The sequence below is a fragment of the Suncus etruscus genome, chromosome 3, assembly GCF_024139225.1.
Source record: "Suncus etruscus isolate mSunEtr1 chromosome 3, mSunEtr1.pri.cur, whole genome shotgun sequence".
In the NCBI taxonomy this organism is placed as follows: domain Eukaryota; kingdom Metazoa; phylum Chordata; class Mammalia; order Eulipotyphla; family Soricidae; genus Suncus; species Suncus etruscus.
This window is the reverse complement of record NC_064850.1, coordinates 61,179,960-61,205,522: the sequence shown is the minus strand read 5'-3', so window position 1 is coordinate 61,205,522 and position 25,563 is coordinate 61,179,960. Positions and strand designations below refer to the sequence as shown.

The 25,563-nt window shown below is 36.6% G+C and overlaps 1 protein-coding gene and 1 pseudogene across 1 annotated transcript in view; one reads left to right on the top strand and one right to left on the bottom strand.

Annotated features, from left to right (window-relative positions):
* Positions 1 to 3,857: 3,857 nt before the first annotated feature.
* CRB1 (crumbs cell polarity complex component 1) overlaps positions 3,858 to 25,563 on the bottom strand; it is a 133,071-nt gene continuing 111,365 nt past the window's right edge. Inside the window, 11 exon segments of the mRNA XM_049770781.1 lie at positions 3,858 to 4,026; positions 6,752 to 6,902; positions 6,905 to 7,051; positions 7,054 to 7,247; positions 10,248 to 10,343; positions 15,187 to 15,239; positions 15,241 to 15,284; positions 21,970 to 22,105; positions 22,107 to 22,204; positions 22,207 to 22,354; positions 22,356 to 22,472. Coding sequence (XP_049626738.1) covers positions 3,858 to 4,026; positions 6,752 to 6,902; positions 6,905 to 7,051; positions 7,054 to 7,247; positions 10,248 to 10,343; positions 15,187 to 15,239; positions 15,241 to 15,284; positions 21,970 to 22,105; positions 22,107 to 22,204; positions 22,207 to 22,354; positions 22,356 to 22,472 — 1,353 coding nt within the window.
* On the top strand, positions 8,517 to 8,910 carry LOC126003491 (60S ribosomal protein L27-like; annotated as a pseudogene).

Here is a 25,563-nt window from a genome sequence, read left to right as displayed (position 1 = left end):
ATATTTATATAGTAAAGATTTTTGATTAACATTTCTGGTCCTTTTCATTTTCTAAACTTAAACCTAGAATAGGTAGTTTACAGGCTCATAAAGTGCTTGTGAGATGCTTTAAATAGTTCTTGAATTTAGTTTCCAAGATGACTTTCTTCTTTTTAAAGATCTAATGAGTCAAGATGTATCTTTAAATTAAATGGCTTTTCAGTTGAGAACCATTCAAATGTATCTTACTGAGCATCTACCTCACTCAAGAACTGGCTCATCATTCATGTGAAAAATTAGGTAAGAGAAGAGTTGAGCGAGGGTCTTGCCAGAGAAAAAGTTAGACAAGACCCAAAAGGAGAAGCTGTTGGAATCTACCTCTCAGCACTCACCAGCAAAGGCACAGCACGGAGGCACTATTTTGGGTTGAGCAGATCCTGGCCCATTGAGACATGGAATGAGTCAAACTCATCCATGTCCTTGTCACACTTTGAAAATAAACTCACAAATGAACCTGGATTCCTGTTGCATACAATTAACCTTTTCTGCCTAGAACAGCAGAGTTGAGTTTTCCTACCCCTAACCTAATTTATAAATACTTGATGGTGAGAGATAATTCCTTAAAACTGTGTTCACAAATTTTGGGTTCAGTGGAGACCGCTTACACATACTGAGTCCTCTAGAATGAAGAACTGAGTTTTGAAGGGAAAAAATAACCACGAGAAAACTGGCTCTGTAGAAGTTAGTTTCTCCCAAGAGAGCATTAGTGTCTTTAAACACCTTATAAAACTTCAATTTATTGGGTCCACAAAGGAACCATGAGTTTGGGACTGGATTCCCTCCCCCCCCCAATGTGGTGTCTACAGAGCTGTTGGGATTTCAATGTACCACTGCCTCCAAGTTAAGAGGAAAACCCCACTAAAAACTGGGGAGAGTGTTTTCCCTGGAGACTTGAATTCTTTTCTTTAGGATTTCTGTTTTCAACCAAAATGTAAATTAATTAGATAACTGGAGGAATTTCACTCACTAATAAATATGTTTCATTGCTAAACTTAATTTTTCACCTTTAGGTGAAATTCCTTTTAAAAAGGTGCATTTTAACATCAAGTATTATAAATTATAAGGTAAATAAAAATGTTCTCTTCCCTAAAATCTGTCCTATTAATCAACAATTTATTTTTCTGCATATTCATTTGTTAGTTCACTCACCCCAATTCAATTATTCACTAGATGTTGATTTAACATTTACCTAGTGTCAAACATTATGAAGCATAGACACACAGTGCATGAATTAAAGTATTTCTTAATACTTCAGGACATTTTGCTTTAAGAATCTCTACAGAGAAGCTAACAATGAAGTTTGATGAAAAGTTTTTTTATTGCCCACCTCCCGCTTGTGTCATAGACAAATCACCAGGTTTTATATATATATAAAGGATGGGAGGGCAATGCCAACTAGATATAAAGGAGAAACAGACTGTCCAAGAAAAACAGCTCCTTATCCTGTTGGATACCAAGCATAGCTAAGATATTCTATTTTCCTTTTTTGGCTTAAACTTCTGGGCTGGAAGGAAATTTTCTCTGATTAGGTGGAAGCAAAACTTGACAACTTGAGGGAGCTTGCCAACTACTCTCTGTCTGGGTGGGCCACTATTCACTCCATCCATCACTTACAACCTGCCAAAATGACACTATGAAGTTGGACACTGAACCAGAAAGAGGAAAGGCAAATTATTACAAGACAACTTCTTGGTCACTTAGGACTTCATGGAAGGCGTATGCATACAGCACTTGGAGGACTGCCCAGTTATCCTTTCTCATTCTTTCTAGTTGTCTCATTTATTTCTCTTTATTTCTCTCTGCACAACACATTGTAACTTTAAATGTCACTTGAGGTTTTATTAGAGATTGGTTAATAATTGACAAAATCATGTATTGAATGTGCATTTGGAAATACACCAGCAGCATACAAGCTTTGACACATGGAAAAGATTCCACAAGAGGTGGAAAACATAGTTTCATTTTTCTGCCTATCTTTTAGGTAATTTTCAACACCTTACTTGTCTAAATGTTTAATGAATGATAGAGGAGAAAAACATACTTATTGTAAGTAGGAGCAATGGGAAATTATCAGAGGAAAATAACAATGTTTTGAATGAATCCTAAGTATTTTCATTAAGCATTAGTGTAAAATTAAGTACTAAATTGAAATCATAATCAGTATGTAAAAACGGTTAAGGGTTGCTCAAAATGTAGGGCAAAGAACTATATGTGGTAAGCTGATGATGAATGTCAGTGAGGCACACAGAATGGTTTCTAGGTTAATAAGCTGCATGGCAAAGCTCGGATGCTACAGAAGTAGCATTTGACTTACAGCTAGTTCTTTTGTGTACCTATATGTCCAAAATATGTCTCTTAGGAAGAAGTGCAGAAAGTAGCTATTTGAGTAAGGTCTAGACTCACTACTGAATGTTCAAAGAGTAAAAAGCAGGTAGAGACCAAATTTCCTACAGTTCTGTAAAATGGCATGAGAGATATCTTTGTGTGATGCCAAATAATCAGAGAAATAAAAATGCAAATTAATCAAATGGTATGTAGTTTTGGAACATAAAAAATAACCATTAATTATTCTTTGGACAAAAAGTATTCTGTCATGTTTTTTAATTTGAATTTGTCTAATTTATTCATTATAAGAAGTGATTAGAGATCAAAATAAATGAACCTGATTTGTATATGAGTTAGAAGAATAATTTCTCTATTTTTCTTTAGTTTTTAAAAGTAAAGAAACAATTTTTAATAATTCTTTTTTATTCTAGGACATGCAATAGATAAGTAGAGGATTGGAAAGCAGGTCAACCTGAGAGCAACTTGCATCTAGATTGGCACCTGTCCTGCTCCTTTGTCTCTCAACCTCAGTTTATTTTTACACAAGAGCAAACACAAACAATAACAATATTTCCAATTAATACCATTCTCAGGAAATGATAAAATTATGAGTGCATAGTGGCTTCTACTGCAGGTGGGGAAAAGGAGTGGGGGCATTGGTAGTGGAAATGTTGCACTGCACTGATAAAGGGGGGTATTCTGTTTATGACTGAAACCCTAACTACAATCATGCTTGTAATATGGTGCTTAAATAAAGATTTTATATATTAAAAAAAAAGTGCACAGGGAATCTCTGAGTAGAAATTTTTTCCTGGAATGCAGGTGATAGTCCATATAAATTGGAAAATATGAATTAGAGAAAGTATTTATGGGTGCTTGATTTTGTACTTAGTAAGTGGCTATTTATTATTTGTTTATATAGTACCTAGACAAAAGAATACTGTTAGTCCTGGTTTAAAATCATTTGGGGGATCTTTATACCTTTGAAAAACTATGGACTTTGCAGCCTTTCTACTGCTAGGCCTCACTTTTGACCAGTGACATGAAATATAATTTTAACATTTTCAGCAGTTTATAGATCAAAGGCTTAGGCCAATTCTATTAAAGATCCTGTTATTAGGTGATACCTTATCTAGGACAGGTTAAATCATAGGCACAAGGCATATGGAGTTTTATAGTTCCGAGTAATTCTATAAGGCCATCTTTGGGCATATTTTGTTTTTAACAGTATCCATCTATATTGGCATCATGCATCAGAGTTCATGAGAAAGAAAAATAAGTCCAGAAGTGCTTATAAAAAAGAAAATAAATCATATTACATGTTTTCAGAGACATATTTCTTTTTCTTAAGTCTTGGTATAAAATTGTTCTTTACTTTGACCTAAACTGTAATTTTTCTTTCTATCATTTTTGTGGTTTGACTGTCTGGATCTGTATTTCGGCATAGATTTTTCAATGGAAACTGAGATGAAAAATTAGAGGATGAATAAATTTCAAGTAACACCACCAAGTTCTCCTCTATAAAACACAAACGTGATCCACCATTGCCTAGTAAAACCTGGCCAGTGCCAGCATTTCAATTCACTCTGGAACTGGATGCAGTTGCCTTTGCTGCAGCAAATGAGATTTGCTTTCTCATTCCCACAGACTGCTGAGGGCAATCTTGTGTGTCATGAGAGATAAAAGTAACAACCACAGCTGTTCATCTTGTTTGCTTCATTCAAGAAAACTTTTGGAAAAGTTTCTCTATGTAGTTAATGCCAAGCTCATTAAGGACTCAGGCTGGCTGAGTTACAATTAATTGTGCTGCATTATACCAGAATCACTAGGTCTCTCTGTAAAGTGTGTCTGTTGGTGTGCTCTGTAACAAGCAGGAGCAATTCATCATGCATTTCTCTACAGCCTTCACTCGTGAGATAAGATCTATGCCAGGGGGTGGCTATAAATTTGGGGATGAAAAGAAACTTGCTATAGCTAGATGTGCTGCTGCTTCGATAATAAATCAACACAGGCCAGAGGAAAATTGAATGTCTATAAAGGCCAGGAAAGCAAGAAGTGCACTCTGATACCCAAGCACTCTCATGATCTCTCGGTTGGCTCTCACAACTGAACTCCAGTTACCCTGCCAACACTTGCTGCTCCTTACCTAATAATTTATAACTTACCTGAATTCAAGCCAAATGCCATCTAGGAGGTTTGTCTGCAGTACTCAGTGGTTAACTGCATGTGGATTTAGAGAGTGACTCTCCGAGATAACAAATAACAAAGCCACATATAGTAAGGATTCTTCAGAAAAGATACAACAAATTATAAGAAGGTAAACAGAATGCTATTGCAAGACAAGATGGGGAGTTTGGAAGCACTGGCTAAGATTTAAGGGGTATCCCAGTTCCTTTACCCACTGTGAATGTGCATGGATTTAGATACATAATTTATATGCATAAAGCAGAGGATAAATGGAATTATATCATGTTGCACATACTGCAACAAAGATAAACTAATCTAGTTGATAGTGTTTTTTTTTCCCTATGAGCTAATCAATTAGACTTAAATGGGATACTATGAAGCTGGAGATGTGATAGAAGTGCATGCCTTGAATGCATGAGGCCTGGATTTCAAACCTAGCCCACTATACAAACATATGACACACATAACATAAGAAAATTTTCAAGAGTGGAAGATGCCAATCATCTCTAATAAAGGTCAGTTACAGGAGCTGAAATGTTAGTACTGCAGATGGAGCACTTGCCTTGCAAGCTATCAATCCAGGTATGATCTCTGATCCCATATAGTTCCAAGTAAATATCTAGGAGTAAGCATGATTGTGTGTGGCCCCCAAACAAACAAAATAATAAAAGTGGTCAATTACTAATGATTATATAAATTTTTGTTCAAATTTTAAGTAACTTTTGAGTATGTCCTTTTGATATTTAAACACCAAAAAATTTGGATCATTGTTTTACTGATAGGAGTCCCACAACAGTACTAACGTTCAGCTAAACTAAAATTCATATCATCTCATGCCACAGAGACTGTCACACATCACAAAGAATAAGTGGTTACTGCTGGTGTGGTAATGGAGAGAAAGGAACTCTCATTCACTGCTGGTGCAAATACCATCTAGTCGAGCCTTTTTGAAAAACAATATGGATATTCCTTAAAAATCTGGACACTGGGGCCAGAGTGGTAGCGCTAGAGGTAAGGCATCTGCCTTGCCCATGCTAGCCTAGGATGGACTGTGGTTCGATCCTCCGGCATGCCATATGGTCCCTCCAAGCCAGGAGCGATTTCTGAGCGCATAGCCAGGAGTAACCCTTGAGTGTCGAATGGGTGTGGCCCACCTAAAAAAAAAAACTAAAACCAAAAAAAAATCTGGTCATTGAGCTTCCATATGATCCAACAATAACATTATTAGGGATATACCCTAAGATCACAAAAACACAGTAAAAGAATGCCCTCTGCACTCCTATGTTTATTGCAGAACTATTTACAATAGCCAAAATCTGGAAAAAACCCAGATGCCCGACGACAGATGAGTGGCTAAAGAAACTGCAGTACATCTACACAATGCTAAACAGCTAAATATGCTAAACAGCTGTTAGAAAATATGAAGTGATGAAATTTGTCTCTCTCTATATATATGTCCATTTATGCTAAGTAAAATGTAATGACTATATATGTCCATTTAATCTAAGTAAAAAAAAGTCAGAGGGAGAGAGACACCAGAATAGTCTCACTCATCTGTAGGTTTTAAAAAAATAAAAGACAGTATAGTAATAGTACCCAGAAGCAATAAAGATGAGGGCTGGAAGGACCAGGATATGAAGCTTACCACAAAGAGTGGTAAACACAGAGAAATAACTACACTAACAACTACCATGACAGTGATAGAGAAATATAATGCTTTTATTGAAGATAGACAGGAGATTAAAGGGGTGAGGAGGAGGAAAATGGGAGACATTGGTGGCAGAAAAGTTGCATTGGTGAAAGCTGTGCATGCATTTTATGGCTTAAATCCAATTATAAACATGTTTGCTACCATGGTTCTTAAATTATTAAACAAATAAATAAAATTCAGCTTTTGCAGTGATTGCAAATATATTTATTTCTGGGACCTCAGACTCACTTAAGGTCTGGGCAAAATGCTACCTTGCTGTCAGGTAGAACACTTGGGAAAGTGAGATCCTGTCTTTACAAGATCAAATGGCAATGAAAATGATCTTTCAGCTCAGCTTATATACACTTTCCTCAACTTGACAGCAAAAAAAGTATAAAGAATAGCCTAAAATTAAGTGTGCTCACCTACACAAATGTTCAGCCAAATTTCCCAAACAGAGACAGGAATAGCCATGCACAGGTGTCCCATACCCATGGATAACTCTGTCACTGGGTTATGTTGACTTCACAGTTTACACCAGTGTATCCAGGCTCCTACTTGCAGCAATAGGCTGCTATTTTCTAAGTAGAGTTGCCATAGATACAGGTCCTTGAGAAGCATTCATCAATGTTGACTTCACAATGTGTGCCTGACCATCCATGGGGCAGAGGCAATGATAAGAGCTATAGATATTCTCACATATTCCTCCATGCAAACTAGGACTGGAACTATAGGCATTTGACTGAAAACATCCAGTCGCAATGCAATTGACCGAGGATTTTATAAATTAATTTTTCTAGAATTTGCTATGGCATCATCAAAATTGAAAGAGGAGATGCCTCTGATATCTATTGTATACCCTTGTGTGCTTTGCATATTGTTGATACCTTGTTCACTCTTATAAAAGTCTATATTATCCCTTAAAAAGTTGAAGCTTCCAGAAGTAACTTCACTGACAACAAAAGATATCTGGTTGTGCACTTTCATTTGCCACCAGAGGCCTGGGCTAAGGGGTCAGTTATGAAAAAAAATCACATGGTGTCACCTGCTATTGTTCACTGCCTACAGATGTACTATATAAAAACTACTGCCACTTTGTAATTGAAACAATAATCTGGAGCCCTGATATATTCCCAATAGCATCCCTTGTTCTGAAACCAGACACGATACTGGTCAGTTCTCTTGTAATATCTCATTGCTCCTATGTCATGTTTTATGACTTTATGCATTAAGCATTCATTTGTAATACCTAAAGAAAGTTTCATTAATTAGCAACTTTGTTTGATCTGTAACATTGGCATCATTATATTTATTTATATTAATGATCATCATGTTACTACCATTCATATTTACTAAAATGTGCTAGGCACTGTGATAGCTATGATAGATGTATTTTCTAATCCAGAATTCTTGAATGCATGCTATTAATTTTCTCTGTGCCAGAACCGTACATATGCAAGGCAACTGTTCTAACTCTAAGCCACATCCTCACATAGATGATTATGATCATTTTATAGAAGAAATTAAGACTCAGGAAAATAAGCAAACTTTCCTTATCCTGTGACCAGTAGACAATAGTCAGAATGTCATATTTGGATTGTTTATAATTAGCACCTGAAAGATACATTCTTTTCCACCTAAATCTTAATGAAGTTCAATATTCATTTTACATGTGTCTTTGCAAATTACACACTTATTATTCATCTAATTTTCTTGCTTATTTAGTTTTGAATGTGCGGAATGACACTCAGTTTGATGCTCAGAGACATCAGATCTCTTTTGCTGTGCTCAGGAATACCAGGGATCAAATCCAGGGACTTGTGCCCTAAGGCATATGTCCACCACTTGAGAGTTGATGATATGGCCCTTGATTACCAATTTTTTTTGGAAATTTTTATTAATTTTTTATTTCACATAACTATTTTTTTATTGTGACTGAAGTTCATTTACATAGAATTATTTACGATACATAGTGACAATGAATGAAGGGCATTCCCACCACCAATGTTATCCTCCCTCCACTCGTTCCCAGCATGTCTCCTACATCTCACTCCTTTACCCCCCAGAATCCTACTGCAAATGGTCGCTGCCTTACAGTTTATTATAGGTTGGGTATCTATTCTGTTTGGTGTTCCACTCTGGTCATTTTCTTATTTACACTACATGTTCATATGACTGGTCCTGGTATCATTGATTATCAATTTTATACACAAAAAAGTTAAGCAAGCTTTTCTGCTGTAGGCCCGAGTGGTTGCCGTCGAAATGGGCAAGTTTAATGAAACCAGGGAAGGTGGTACTGGTGCTAGCTGGATGGATGCTACTCGGGTCGCAAAGCAGTCATTGTCAAGAACATTGATGATGGCACCTCAGACTGTCCCTACAGCCATGCCCTGGTGGCTAGAATTGACCGCTATCCACGCAAAGTGACAGCTGCCATGGGCAAGAAGAAAATCGCCAAAAGGTCAAAGATCAAGTCTTTCGTGAAAATATATAACTATAATCACCTTATGCCCACAATGTACTCCGTGGACAATCCTTTGGACAAAACCATTGTCAATAAGGATGTCTTCAGAGACCCTGCTTTTAATGCAAGAGAGGCCAAGGTCAAGTTTGAGGAGAGATACAAGACCGGCAAAAACAAGTGTTTCTTCCAGAAGCTGTGGTTTTAAATCTGTTTTGTTTCCATCATTAAAAACCAAATAAAAAAAGTTAAGCAAAAGATAATCACAGATGTAACCATGATGACAGTAAATTTACAGTGAAGTCCAGTTTTAAAATAAGATAACTAGAAGTCAATTAAAAGAAGTGTGTCATATGACTGACTTACCTAAAAAATTGCTATTATGTGAGATGCAATAACTGTGTCTAAAGCTAGTGGTTTCACATAAGTGGGTAATATCACATACCTAAGAATTTGATTTTTTCTGGGGCAGGAGGGGTGGTGCAAGCAGTGTGGGCATCCGCCTTGCATGAGCTAATAGAGGCTCTATCCCCTGGTGTCCCATATTGTCCCCCAAGCCAGGAGCCATTTCTGAGGGCAGAGCCAGGAGTAACCCCTGACTATCAATGGGTGTGTCCCAAAAGATAGAAAAACTAAAAGGAATTTATTTTTTCTTAAGTAGTATACATGCTGCATACATATCACAAATTATCCAATTATATATCATTGCACATTTGAATTCTTTACATATTCTAGCTAAAATAGATGCACAACTAAGCTTGTTCCAGTTCTAAATAAAATATCCAGTATTTATTTCTTTTGACTATTTTTCCACCAAGTTTGAGGCTGGAATTAGGAAGGTAAAAGAGAAGCATATGTTGTTGTTGTTTTAATGATAATATGATAATTTAACTCTCTAATTTCTGTAGGAAGAAGACTGCATCTCATGATAGCTATAATTTATTTTACCAACACTTCTGAGCTTAATGAAGTGGTTTCTTGAACTCTAAGTAAAGGCCACAATTCACAAGACAATACTTGCACTTAAGCTTTTCATCAGGGAACTTTATCATCATAAACACATCTGTATCTAAAATGGGTTGTAAAACTTGAAGTGTTGGTTTTCTGATAGGTTGTGTAGAGATAAAGATGATTATAGTACTCAAGGCAATGCATGAGGTATTTTCTCAAGTGTCTGCTATTCTATTACACCTAATCTTTTCAATATATCTTCCTTGGGAAAGAAAATACTGCAGGGTAATAGATCGCAGAGCATTAAAATCAAGTGGTGTTGCAAAAGTAAATTCTAGGTTTCATGGCTGTCAATTAGGAACCCTCACACTCATGATTTATATGAACATCTCTGCCTTCATTAAGTTAAGTCGTAATTTTAAAAAGTGTTGCTCAGACATTTGGGGGAGATTACAGGCACTTTCTACTTTTATTTTCTGCAGATGCAATGGCACTGTAGGAAAGATTCAAACACTGCTCCCTGGTGATTTGTCCAGATCCTAAACTGCAGGCTGAATGAATGTATAGTTGAGAAAGGGATCTTAACCTGCCTACAGTTTCAGAACCCATCTCCGGTTCCCTATGAAAATTTGTACAAGGACATTAAACTCTGCAGGAGGTTTGAATTTGGGACTATGAACTTTGGTATTTCTAAGAAAAATATTAAAAATAGAATTAATGATTTGAATTTTTATCTATTAATTTTGGCATTGGGGTTCAGCTATGCTCAAATTTTACTCCTGACTCTGTGTCCTGAGACCACTTCAAGCAGTGCTTATGGCACCATATGTAGTTCCAAAAATTAAATTAAGGTCATCCATCTGCAAGGTAAGTGCCTTAACCTCAGTACTATCTCTTCCCCTGGAAAATTCCTTTCAAGTTGAATAGAACAAAGAAAAAAACTTGCCTTTATGTTTCTATGCCATATGAGAAGTTAGATGGCATTATTTATGTTTACAATGATGCTTTGTGTGGATTAAATGTTTAATACAAACATAAAGGTTCATACATTCTGGGGCCAGTGCAATAGTGCAGTGGTAGAGGGTTTGCCTTGCACGCGGCTGACTCAAGACAGACCTGGGTTCTATTCCTGGTGTCCCATATGGTCCCCCAAGCCAGGAGCAATTTCTGAGCTCATAGCCAGGATTAACCCCTGAGCATCACCAGGTGTGACCCAAAAACAAAACCAAAAAAGTACATACATTCTTCTAGAAAAATTTTTGAGTAAATACAGTACAAATGCCTCATATATCCTTTTAATACAGATATATGCAAAAAGAACAGTGGAAATAAATATATTATTTTTACCTCAGTCACTTTGGGGCTCATCTACACAGAAGGTTTAGAAGCAGACCTGAGTCTAATGTTTCTTTCATCTCATAACATTATTCTAAAGCAGTGTTTTCCAAAAAATAATTTTTGACAGAGAACTTCCTAAACAGTGCTCAGAAAGTGCCTAAGGGGACAACCCTGGCTATACTCAGCTGGCCTGGTGGTGCAGGCCTAAAATTTAGTGCTCTTTTTCACCCTGAGGTAGTGTTCAGACTCACTGATGCTTCAGGGCAGCAGAGGCATACCCAGGCGTCATGCAGTACCTGTTGGACAGACTCGGGGCCAAGTGCATGTATGGCATGTGTGTCATTCTGGGAGGCATCTATCTGGCTCTATTTTATGTATTATTGAAAGAAAATATTGTGGGCCCGGAGAGATAGCACAGCGGCGTTTGCCTTGCAAGCATCCGATCCAGGACCAAAGGTGGTTGGTTCGAATCCCGGTGTCCCATATGGTCCCCCGTGCCAGCCAGGAGCTATTTCTGAGCAGACAGCCAGGAGTTACCCCTGAGCACCGCCGGGTGTGACCCAAAACCACCCCCCCCCAAAAAAAAAAAGAAAAAAGAAAGAAAATATTGTACTAAAGCAGCTAAGTAGAAATATTTTTAACTCAAAACAAATGAATGAGTTATTTCATTCATTTTCTCCATCACACAATCAGTTGTGTGCAAGGACCCCAAATAGAGTGAGTGTTCTCAGCAAGCACCAGAATTGGAAAACGTGCAAGTCACAATTAACCTTGGCCTGAACTCCAACACTTCATATCATTCCCCAAGCACCTCTGGAATTGACTACTGAGCACAGAGCAAGGAGTAATTCCTGAGTACCACTAGTTACAGCCCCAGATTCTGCCTCCAAATATCCCTATAAAATGTGCAAGCACAGAAACCGTCGATTCTAACCCAGTGAAGTAGTGTGTGACATTAAAGTGATACTGGCCAGCACCATAAGTAGAAGCTTTACAAACACCATGAGTAGTGAGCATGACCCTGCTGGGCAAGTGTGCAAGTACACCTACAGTGTGCCACCCATGTTGAGCATCATGACTAAGCATGCAAGCATTACAATTTAACATGGCTGTGACCACAGAATCACAAGAGCAACAAAGGGAAAGTCCTATCTAAAAGATAAAAAAGAAAGTAACTGAATATAGTAAAGTTCAGAGTAAAATATTGAAGGCAAATTGAAAACAATTTATTTAAAAAAATGTTTCTCCAGCACCAAAGAAAGCAGGCAAATGTAAACACAAACAAAATTGGGGGATGACAGATGGTAGAAAAGAGGAGGAGGGTCAAAAAATGTGTTCATAAATAAATTGGATGGTATGTGTGGAAAAACATAATGCTGATGAGTAAAAATTTTGAGGAGTCAAATATTTAACTAAAGTGGAAAAAGGTGAAAATTTTGTACAAACAAAAGGTTAGCTGTGGAATGGGCTGCATGCTTTGAAGTAGCAAAGAAGGCAGAATATACATATAAACAGTTGCATGCTTAGAAAGTAGAACATTGAAACTACAAAAAGAGTATTTGAATGGCTAATATTAGGATAATTGTGTCTGGTAGTCCTGCAAATAAAGGGGATCTTGACCGGGGGTTCTTGAATTATCACATACAATTATCTCCCTATTTTAGATATTTTATCTTTTATTTTATATTTTATCTTTATTTTAGATATTTTATCTTTATTTTTCAGAGAATGTTTTATTTCTTGTGAATTATGAACAGTACCTGAGGCTGTGCAGTCAGAAAATGTGCTTGTGTGCTGATACTAGTTCATTTACTTAGCATTCTTAAAATTTGATGAAAGGAAAGCTAGGGCTCCAGCTTCTTCAGAAGCTTATTTGGAATGATCAAGAATCTAGCTTTGGTTTGCTCTGGCTCTATTTCTCACCCAGGAATTAGGTGAGGAGGAGGGCATGCTGATTTGTTAACCTGCTTCTGCCTCATGAGCAAGTGGGCTGGTGCTTTTCCTAAGCTATTCCAAAGACAATCAGGCCTGACTTACTGAGATGAAAGATAAGTCTGAACTCTACCTACATCCAAATTCTTTGGGTACTTTGGATACAGTGCCAGTGCTCTGGGCACAGAAGGATGGGGGCCAAATTCATATAATGGAATTTCTTAGCAGACTTTCCCACAGGTACGTACAGGGCAGGAAGAGCAAACCAGCTCATTATGACAGAGGTTGAGTTGGAAAGAAAATAAATACCAGGCATTAAAGGCACAAACAACTGAAAATGGAAGTGTTGAAGGCAAGGTTTTATATTATTGATTTTCAATGTTAAATTTCCTCAATATTTACATGTGAAAAAATTTTTGTGCCCACTGTCTAATTAAAAAACAAAATTTATAAAAAATAATAAAATTTACTTTGACCATTGCCAGCTCTTGTCTAAAAGATGAATAATGGGAGACTGGGATGGAAGGGAAGATAATAAATAAATGAGGGAAAAGAAAAAAATATGTAAAATTATGTAATTGATTAAATATACAAGAATATTTTAAAAGTGTAATGATATTTTTGGTAATTTATAAGTTACTGGGCATATTTAACTACACTGAGTGTCATGTGAAACAGTTTTTCTGAATAAAAAAATTGAAGTCCTTTCTGTTGCCTAAGAGTTAATAAAAAAGTTAAATATTGAAGGGTCAGAGAGATAGCACAGTGGTAGGGCATTTGCCTTACAAGCGGCCAACTCAGGAAGGACAGTGATTCAAATCCCAGCATCCCATATGGTCCCCCATGTCTGCCAGGAGAGATTTCTGAGCACAGAGCCAGGAGTAACCCCTGAGTGCCGCCAGGTGTGGCTCCCCCCAAAAATATATTGAGCACACATGTGCTACCTGGGTACATGGTGCCCAAGCACATATCTCTTGTACCTCCCCTCTTGAGATATGGACTTCCCTACTTTTCTACTTTCATGTTGAGCTGTGTACTGGGGTTCTCCCATCTTTGGAGAAGTCCACAACAGCTATAAAGAAACTGATTTTTGGCAGGCTTATATAACTAGACTTAATCACCTGTTAATATTGAGATTGGGATAGTCCAAGCTCTCAGGAAAAAAATGTTTTCATTCTAAATATGAGCAAGAATGTGAGAATTTTAATAATAACAGTGTTGTATTTCCTAAGCAAAGCAGCTCTTTCCACAGTGTTGGTTGTATCCACTAGATTTTTGTACCCAGAAAATTTTTTTATTTATTTTATTTTATATTTTTTATCTTTATTAAAACACCATGATTACAAACATGACTGTTGTTGGGTTTTAGTCATAAAAAGAACATCCCCCATTACCAGTGCAATATTACCACCACTAATGCACCCCATATTCCTCCACCCACATCCCCTGCCTGTATTCAAGACAGGCATTCTACTTCTCTCACTCATTAACATTGTCATGGTACTTGTTAGTGTTCTAACTGAACTCACCCCACCTTGAGGTGAGCTTCATATCATGAGCTGGTCCTTCTGGCCTTCATATCTGGGCATTATTATAATAATGTCTTTAATTTATCTTAAAACCCATAGATGTCTCACACACTCTCTGACTTAATTCACTCAGCATAATAGTTTCCATGTCCATTCATGTATAGGAACATTTCATGACTTCATTTCTTCTGAAGGCTGCATAATATTTCATCATGTATATGTACAACAGTTTCTTTAGCCAGTCATCTATTGAAGGGCATCTTGGTTGTTTCCAGAGTATGGCTATTGTAAATAGTGCTGCAATGAATATAGGTGTGATGAAGAGATTTTTGAATTGTATTTTTGTGTTCCTAGGGTATATCCTTAGGAGTGGTATAGCTGGAGCTATATATGGGAGCTCAATTTCCAGTTTTTGGAGAAATCTCCATATTGTTTTCCATAAGGGCTAGACTAGACAGCATTTCCACCAACAGTGAATTAGAGTTTCTTTCTCCTCACATTCCTGCCAGCACTTATTGTTCTTGATCTTTGTGATGTGTGCCAGTCTCTGTGGCATAAGATGTGTACCAAGAAAATCTTAATATCAAGATTCAGTATTTAACATCTTTTTCTTTTTAAGTAAAAAAAAAACAAACAGGTTTTATTTGGAGGTACTGAGAAAGGAGACAGAGAGGATAAGAGAGAGTAATGAGTAATAAGCACACAACTGTAATGATTGGTGTGTTTAAACAAACATGGAGAAGGCACAGTTCTTTCCATAATTCTTGTCAAGTTTAAAAGTCAAGTTTAAAAGCAGTGGAGTCATCTTCGCCAAATCTAACTCAAATATACTCTATATTACTAAAACAGAAAAATAAAGAGGAAGAATCTTAAGACTCATAAAAATGTACAGAAAATAAAATGCATATATGTTGTAAATTATATATGAGCACAGACATAAGTACATGTATACTTTTTACATTTAGGATAAATTTATTCACTAGAATGACAATCTGACCTGTTTTATGAGCTTCTATGTTTAGTTCATGCTGAAAATAACTCTGTCTGGTTTATGATTTATAGCTGATGTTCACTGAGTACACAAAAGAAAAGAAGAGGTCTGAACTGATAAACATACAAACATCTTTTCATTGACCTAAAAAAGAAGAGCTTAATGGTGAATTATCCTATTGTACTCCAACTTGGAATAAATTTGTAGATGAAGAGCTCTTCCTGAACAAATGTGAGCAGACCTTTCCAGAGAGATAGTCAGATAGTCTGCTTTGTTGTTTGCCTGAAAACTCAAGCAATATAAGCTTATTTTGTTCCTTATAAAGGACCAAAGTTGGGGTTGGTGAGGTGGTGCTAGAGGTAAGATGTCTGCCTTGCAAGCGCTAGCCAAGGAAGAACCGCGGTTTGATCCCCTGGCGTCCCATATGGTCCCCCCAAGCCAGAGGCAGTTTCTGAGCGCTTAGCCAGGAGTAACCCCTGAGCATCAAATGGGTGTGGCCCAAAAAAACAAAAATAAATAAATAAGTAAATAAATAAATAAATAAATAAAGACTAAAGTCAAAAAATTAGGCTTGTAAATTTTTCTTGGGGACAGTACTCCCAAACTATATTAAGTGGGTAAGACAGTGTAGCAAGGGAAAAGAGAGACTTTGAGCAGTGGTGCCAATTAGCAGAAGGCAAGACTGCGGCACTAAAAAACAGGGACAGTACTAGCTTTGAACTCTCCAATAATTTAAGTTCAGTATACAGAGAATTTATTATGGCAGTAATAAGGCAATGCTAATTATGTGAATTAGGAAAGATATTGAAAAACAAAGTTCAACCTTTTTATTCCAAAGGCATTAAAAATAATGATATCGAACAATTTTAAATACTTTTGTTTGGTTGGTTTTGAAGCCACACCTGGTGGTGCTCTGAGGTTACTCCTGGCTCTGCATTCAGGAGTCAGTGTTACTGGCAATCAAGAGACCATATGAGAATACAAAGTTTGAACTCACATCAGCCACATGCAAAGAAAGCATCTTACCATATGTCTCTCTGTACTACCTCTCTAGGCCCTGCTTTTATATTCTTAAACTTATTTTCCAGCTGGTAGAAATAAAACAGACAGATACTGAAGTAAACTAGACAGAATTTCAAGGGCAACTAGATCTTTAATAGAAAAAATAACAAGCAAATAAAAAAGAATAGGTTATCTGTTGAATTTTTACTTTATATGGAATCAGAGAAGTATCTCTTAAATGTTAATATTTGAGCAACAATCTAAATAAAGTTAAATGAATTATTGCAAAATTTCTAGGAAAATCATCGCAGTTTAAGTTTATGATAGGATAAAGATGATAAAAAAGTAATAATATTTTGTAAATATTTGAAAGAATATCAAATAGGGTTGTCTGGGAACCAGTTTATTGACAATGTTTTGACTTAAGCAGCTAGAAACAGTTTTTATTTGTAGATTTAGAAAAGAAAACAAAAAATAAAGTTGAGAGCAAAGTTAGTGTCTATATTTAATTTGAGATGTTTATTAAATTTCTAGGAGCAGGGGTCTAGTAACCAATGTAATAGAAAATATTGAGGGAGACTTTCTGAACTTGCTATTATCATTTCAGATTTGTTTGCATATATGTTTAAAGCTGTATTACTGAAAGCATCAAGAGAGTATATATTCTTTCTTTTTCTGTTTAATTTTGTTTGGAAGCCACATCTACTGGTGCTCAGGTTCATTTGTGGCTCTCTTCAGGAATTAATCTTGGTGGTGCTCAGGGGATTGTGTGAAAAGTCAGGAAGTTGGGAATCTAACCTGGATCTTCTGCATACAAAACAAGTTCATTACCTGCTGTACTATTATTCTGGTTCGAAGAGAGTGTATATTCTATAATTCAGTATATACCTGGAAGTAAAGAACAAAAGAGGAACTAATAATAAAGACAAGAAACAAAATGTGATATATATTCCAACTGTGTGAGAAAAGAATTTTCAGGAAGATTATTGAATTATCTTAACTGTTTTGAAGGAGTCAGATAAAATAAGAACTAAGCATTGTTCTGCAATCTAGAAAAGCAATAATAAACATAAACAAAGCAATATGTTCAAGATGTTGTCATCTTCAAGTTTTTACATACTGAGTTTACAGGAAAAAAAGACTACTTTTGTCATATCTAAATGCTGTCATAAGGTCCAGTTTAAGTTTGGATAAAGGTAAGACAAATTTTAGCTTAGCAGAACTATTAGTAAAACTTGCTTAAATAATCATGTAAGTTGAAGACATTCTCTGTGAAAGGCTACATTTTGATAACTCTGATTTATTTCCTCCAGGAACTCTCTGTTTGAATCTGCATTTGGAGACCACCTGTTCCAAGTAACTACAGGTAACGTTCAAGGGGTACTCTTAGATAAAAGAAACCATTTAAAGAGGTTAACTTCTCTGAGTACAATGGAGCAATTTCATATGAGATGAAATGCTTAATAAGAAACAAGGCTCCTCGGGGCCAGAGAGATAGCATGAAGGTAGTGAGTTTGCCTTGCATGCAGAAGGCAGTGGTTCGAATCCCAGAATCCCACATGGTTCCCCGAGCCTGCCAGGAGCAATTTCTGAGCATAGAGCCATGATTAACCCCTGAGCGCTGCCGCGTGTGACCGCTTCCCCCCTCAAAAAAAAAGAGCATTTTTTGGGGCCGGAGAGATAGCACAGCGGCATTTGCCTTGCAAGCAGCCGACCCAGGACCTAAAGTGGTTGGTTCGAATCCCAGCGTCCCATATGGTCCCCCGTGCCTGCCAGGAGCTATTTCTGAGCAGATAGCCAGGAGTAACCCCTGAGCACTGCCGGGTGTGGCCCAACCCCCCCTCCCCCAAAAAGATAGAAAGTGGAATTTCTATTGGGGCCAGAGAGGTGGCGCTAGAGGTAAGGTGTCTGCCTTGCATATGGTTCCCTCCAAGCCAGGGGCAATTTCTGAGCGCTTAGTCAGGAGTAACCCCTGAGCATCAAACGGGGACCCAAAAAAAATCAAAAAAAAGAAAGAAAGAAACAAGGCTCCTCAAGCTTCTAATATTTAGAAATATAAAAATATTCAATCTCAGGGATTGTGGGAGTCCCTGCTGGTCATCTACATATACAATACCTGAGGTAGTACTTTGTGGAATAAAGACACAGAAAACAGAACTGATATTTTCTCAGAAGGCCAACTCTCTAGTAATTCCATTTCCTTCAGAAATCACAAGTAAGTCAGAATGTATGATTTACTAATTGGAACTTAGAAATATCCTAAATCTCAAAGGGCTAGACTATGTATATGGAATGGTTATCTACCCCAAAATGTGGCTTTTATTTTATGTGGCTGTTATATCAAGAAGAAGGACAATAAACACAGATGAACAACTAGGTTAACAAGTCTTAATGATTGATGGACTGAAACAAGATAAAGTTTAGCAATAACAAAAAAGAAACAAACCAAAAATGTCACTGGTTTTATTAATTTAATTGCATTTTATTCCACTAATTTAGCACGAAAGAAGCAGAATTTGAGAATAACCCAGATTAAGTCAATCATGGAATATGGCCGCCTCAACCAACATTGGTATCATCATAATGCAACCCCCAACATACTTCTCCAAAATAGCACTAGTAGGTTTTGTTGCAAAACAACAGAACATATATGCTGAAGTAAGACAGCCTTTGTCACTCTACACCAGTAAGAACATCTAGGAATAAGCAAAGCAAATTTATTGCAAAGAAAGCATGAAGCTGCTGCTGACTAACTAATGTCATAGGGGAAATAATTTTTAAATCAAATCACATTTATCTAGCATCATAGCAAAAGTGTGTTGGCTGGCACAAGATACTTTATATCAAATATTCAAGTATTCTCAAGAAGAGGAGATGCAGATGCATGTTAGAACAGCTTCAACACATGTAATGAAGCATTAGAAAATCATGTTTTGTTTTATTAACAAAGAAAAAGTTTGAGAATTTCTGGCAAAATGCAGTGATTGGGTTCTCTATTCCTCATTGTGAGTAAGCAAAGATTTGACAATTCTGCTTGGCAGGCACAATAGTATAAAAACTACAGGGAAATTTCTTCTATATTAAGATATTAAAATTCTAGGCAGACAAGATTATCCGAGTATTAGGCATATAACTGAACATAAACAAATATAAAAATTGTTCCTATCACCCCCATATTCTCCAGAAAACAAGAGGTTAATTGATGCATTTATTTTGAGAATTATCTTTCGACTCCATGTTTTTCTGTGCCATAAACACCACATGATACACAGAAATAACCTTACCAAGAGATCTGAGAACCAAGTGTTGAGAAACCCTTCCCAGAGGCGGTCAACTCCATTCTGTGAATGTTCATTCACTGCAGTGTGACCACTGGGAGGAAAGACTGCTCCAGGCTCATAAATCCAGTGAGGTTTTTGCCTTTGTGCTTTTGAGTGTGTTTCTTCTCACCTGATTGTACATGCACCTAATTGTGCAGAGCAATGTGTAGTCATTAGAGCTGTGAGCTCCTTCTGTAATGGGAATAAACCTCCCCACCTATATTTTGCATAAGGAACAGCAAATAGAGCAGGGATCTCAAACTCAATTTACCTGGGGGCCACAGGAGGCAAAGTCGGGGTGATCCTTGAGTGCAAAGTCAGTAGTAAGCCTTGAATATTGGGGGTGTGACCCAAACAACTAAAACAAAACAAAACAAAAAAAGATTCCTCTAGGGCAGGGCCACAAAATGTTGTACGGAGGGCCGTTTGTGGCCCGTGGGCCAGGAGTTTGAGACCCCTGAAATAGAGGAACATTTAAAAATTTTTAAGAGATGACTTAAACTTCTTTGTCTGCAACACACCAGAAATTTTTAGAAAGAGAAGGTACTACAGAACTCTTTTCCTCTGTAGATAACTATGGAAACCAAAGATTATCAAGTTGTGAGGAGCATAGGAGGTTAGGACACTGAGAACTGTGCAAGTCAGGTGACCAACTGAGAAATGCCCAAGTTCAAAATAATGACTTAATAAATCCAGAATGCATTGGGTTTGCAGTTCTTGAATCTATTTCCCAGGACAGTAAGCATCGCCTTGGTCAGCATTAACCTCACGGGTCACTGCAATGAAAAGCCAGTCAATATGAGTCAGCATCTGTTTGTTATTTGGTATATGTAGTAAAAATATTACCTGAGTCAATTAAATTTTGCTTCAAAAAGTGAACATTGCCTCAACATAATTTCCCCCTTTCTCCTTGAAAAAATTCACAGAACCATTTCACTTAAAATATTACATAGAGCTAGTAGATGTCATATCTCATTGTCAAAACAGGTCAATGATATGTAATGAATATTGTGGTCGGAGGGAACCCGTGAATGGCTTCTAATAACTCTTAGTCATTTCTACCATGGAATTGGGTTTAGATCCAGACTGGTTCTAATTATACTTCATCTAAAGCAGAGAAGACTATTTCCCAGATGTTGTCCAATTTCAAGTTACCCTAAAATCATGGGTTAAAAATTACAGCTCAACTTCAAAGAAGTCTGTTGCAATTACCTCTCAGATGTTTCAATGCATGATAATCATAATAATAATGATGATAATAATAATAAAATGAAACAGATATATATTGGTCACTATCAGCAGCAACCTTAGGAACGATGTTGGAAGTTTGGGATTTTGAAAGACATTTGAAACTGTGATTTGCTAGAGAAATTAGAGCAATTAGTTTATAACATCTACTAAGTTTAACTGTTGATATTTCCACGTTTTTATTTTTGTTATCTTTTATTCCTATTAGACACCTACACAGAATATCTATTTTCTATATTACAATACTAAAAAATAAGCCTTTGAATAAAATTGGTAATTTATCCCAGTATTCAACTTCAGCATGCTTTTCATTGAAAGTAAATTACATGGAAAGAATGTAAATAAATATTTACCAACAATCTGTTATGCACAAGTCATTACATAAGTATCTAGTAATTGACTAATTTCATAACATTCTTTTTCTCATTAAAATTTTTTTAGTTCAGGGGCCGGAGAGATAGCATGGAGGTAGGATGTTTGCCTTGCATGCAAAAGGATGGTGGTTCGAGTCCCCCAAGCTTGCCAGGAGAGATTTCTGAGCGCAGAGCCAGGAGTAACCCCTGAGCACTGCTGGGTGTGACCTAAAAACCAAAAATAAATTTTTTTAGTTCAAATTAGCTAGAATTTGTTAAAAACACGGTTTACAGTAAATTTTAGAGGCAGAAAATATGAAATTGTAATCACCTTTTCAAACACTAAGATGACAACCCTTCTGGATAGAAACAATTGCCTTTTTTATTACTTCCCTTCATGAGTGGAAGCCTGGGGTCCCAAAAATCTATTCAAAATTAATTAACACACATCAGCAGACTATTTTTTTTTCACATCACTGGAAAACCAGCAGTAAAAGTCCTGAGGGGTCATTGTGTCTCTTCCCCCAGGTAGAACCCGCTGCCTTGCTTTGTTACTGACCTGCTCTATAGCAAAGCTCCCTAGTGCACCCTGTCTTCTCTCACCTTCCAGACAGGCCAGGCATTCTAAGAGCTGGTAGCAATCACATTGGCAATGAAGTCACAAGTTGATGCAACATCCTCTGTTTTGACATGGCTGGTTTTCACACCAATCCTTTCTCTTACAGCCTGTCTTGACCTTTTACTGATAAGCCCGAAGAAACATTTTCTGAGATTACTTGATTCAAATCAATTTTAATGTCTTGAAGACAGCCTACAAACCAAGGTGTGGATGATACACATACAGACTAAGCAGATAAACACTACTGCTGGTTGCTCCCCCAAATGGCAAACCACTCAAAAAGGAGTTTTGTCAAGCACATACCTATTGATCACTTTCAAATGGAGAATGAGCTTTAATGAATCTTTGCTCCACACAGGAGCTGTCCAGTTAAAGCAAGGGTCACCACCTCTCCAAACATCACTTCCACAGAACTCCATTCCCCATTACTGAGGTCATGGGCATTGTGCAGAGCAACTTTTGATTTATTATTGACCAGGAGTGATTCCTGAGTGCCACTGGGTATGGCCCAGAAATCAATCAATGAATCAATCAATAAAGTTTTAAAAATAAGAATTTTAGATATTTAGTTATAAAAATTAATATTATAAATTAAATCATCAAATATTGATCACATTTCTACCACATATAAAGTATAGTGAATGATATCAGGCTAATAACTGCTCTCAACAAGTTTAATAGGAAAATCAGATAAGTCTGTGAAAATTTGTTAGTTAACACACACTGAAGAAGTATCACTAAATAATGTTTAATAAATTCTTTCAAAATGACCTGTCTATTTCTAATTGCTATTCCTAAAATCTCTAAGGAAAGTTTCATTCTTCAGACTTTGTTAATTTGGGAAGGCACTTTATGGAAGCAATATTGCATACAGGTTTTCAATTATACCTCTGATTGACCAGAAGGTATATAGAAATAAACAAATAAAATCCTGTCAGTAGAAAAAAATACAAGAAATTTAGAGAAAGTAGTGACAATTTAGTTGGTCTGGAGAATGTACATAAGAAAATCAAATTCAAAAGATTAAGTAGTCAGATTGGAGAAGCTGAAAATTTGCAATGATTATTGTTTTATTTTTATTTATGTGTTAATTTAGTTATTTATTTCCTGATGATAGTGGAAAATAATGAATAACTGTTTGTGTGAGACTACCGGGGTCTTTTGATTATAATTCTTAAAATACATTAATTTTAAAAATAACTGCAATTTGATTGCATAATTACTTTAAACAAAAAAGGCAAATTATTTTCATTTACAAAATAGAGATAAAGTCTATGTTAAGCTCAGTAGGATGAAAATGAAAGTAAAAAGAATTAGATATGATGACAATAAAAATAATTTATGCTTTTTACTTTGCTTAAAATTGGTTCTATTGATAGCTCAAATGTAAAATCAAGTCAAATGAATTTATAAAAGAAAATCAGAAAACCAATGTGGGAAACTTTTACTGGTTATTTAGCTCTACAAAGAACAAGATATGTTGATAAGCAAGATAAAGTTAATTTGGCAATATTTACAAGATACCTGTGTCTGCAAGTCTTCTTAACTGGATGTTTTAGTTGAAAATAAAGTACAGGGGCCGGGCGGTGGCGCTGGAGGTAAGGTGCCTGCGCTAGCCTAGGACGGATCACGGTTCGATCCCCCGGCGTCCCATATGGTCCCCGAAGAAGCCAGGAGCAACTTCTGAGCGCATAGCCAGGAGTAACCCCTGAGCATCACAGGGTGTGGCCCCCCCCCCAAAAAAAAAAGAAAATAAAGTACAAAATTCATGTCCAATTATTTACATTTTGAGATTTATTATTTAAATGTTACTGCATTTGAATAATACTAATAAATAATACTGCAATAATACTGCATTTATTACACGTTATTCAAATGTCTGCAAGTCTTTTTTTTTTTCAAATGCCCGCAAGTCTCAACAGGGTGTTTTAGTTGAAAATAAAGCCAAAATTTATGTCCAGTTTTTTACATTTTAAGGTTTATTATTCAAATGTTACTGCTATATTGATTGTGATTCATATTGAAAGCCAATTCATTTAACAAAACTGCAACTTCAGTGTATTTTTCTAAAATGATTTTAGTTTACTAACTAATATTATTATAGAATTAAGTTTTAAGGGACTGGAGATAGTAGAGTGGAGGGGGATTTTTGACTTGCATAAGGACAACCTGTGTGTTGACCCTTGGCTTCCTATATGAACTGCAGAATACTGCCAGGAGTTATTCATGAGTGCAGACCCAGAAATAACCCCTGAACATTGCTTATGTGTCCAAAAAATATTTTAAAAACTAATCATAAGGGGCCAGAGCTTAACAGAGCTTATAGAGCTTAACAGAGCTTTGCACATGCCTGACCAGGATTTGATCCCGAACACCCCAGTTGGTCCTTAGAGACTACCATGAGTAGTCCCTGAGAAAAGAACCAGAGGTAAACTCTGAACTCAGTCAGGTGTAATCCCCCAAACAAAACCAACAAAAATCATGACAGCAAAAATTTCTACCATCTAATATTTACCTTATTTTCAGTAGAATGAGTTATACTAACTGATGTAAGAAAGATAATCTTTAGATTTTAGAAAGATGTCATTGGCCACTAAGTGACTTCATTATCATTTTTATTGTTGAAAGTTACAGTTAAGAAAAGATTATGTAAGGGGCTAGAAAGATAGCACAGCAGTAGGGCACTTGCCTTGTATGCAGCCGATTCAGGGTGGACAATGGTTTGAACACCAGCATCCCATATGGTCCTCCGTGCCTGCCAGGAGTGATTTCTGAGTGCAGAGTCAGGAGTAACCACTAAGTGCTAGGTGTGATCTAAACCCTCCCCCCAAAAAGAAAGAAAGACTATGTAGAATATTATTTCTACAAAAACTTATACACAAACAAATAAGCTTTATGTACTTTATTTTGACTGACCAAGGATTTTTTTTGTTTTTGTTTTTTTGTTTGTTTGTTTTTCGGTCACACCCATTTGATGTTCAGGGGTTACTCCTGGCTAAGCGCTCAGAAATTGCCCCTGGCTTGGGGGGACCATATGGGACACCGGGGGATCAAATGGCGGTCCTTCCTTGGCTAGTGCTTGCAAGGCAGAACCTTACCTCTAGCGCCACCTCACTGGCCCCTTGATCAAGGATTTATTTTAGTAACTATAATGCTGAAATAATGTAAACATTTAAAACAAAAGCTGAATGTATATTTACTTTAGTAACTTTATTTTACTCAAACATTCTAATTTTTACTTGACAGTAACATAATATAACAGTAACATTAATTGCTAAATTAGCTGCCATAAAATCTCTACACTGATGTCAATTAGCTTATACAAATAAAAGGAATAAATCACCTATGAGCATTGCCACTAAAATGAGAAAGTCATTTTTCCTGATTCCAAACAATTCTTTTTTATATTTATTTGTTTGTGAGCCACATCCTTTAGTCCTTTAGTGCTCGAACTTTGCATTTAAGAATTACTCCTGCTGGGCAAGAGGGGATCATATGAGTTGCTGGGGACTATAGTCAGCCACATGCAAGGAAAACACAGTGCACACTGTACTATCACTCTGTCCTCCAAACAGTTC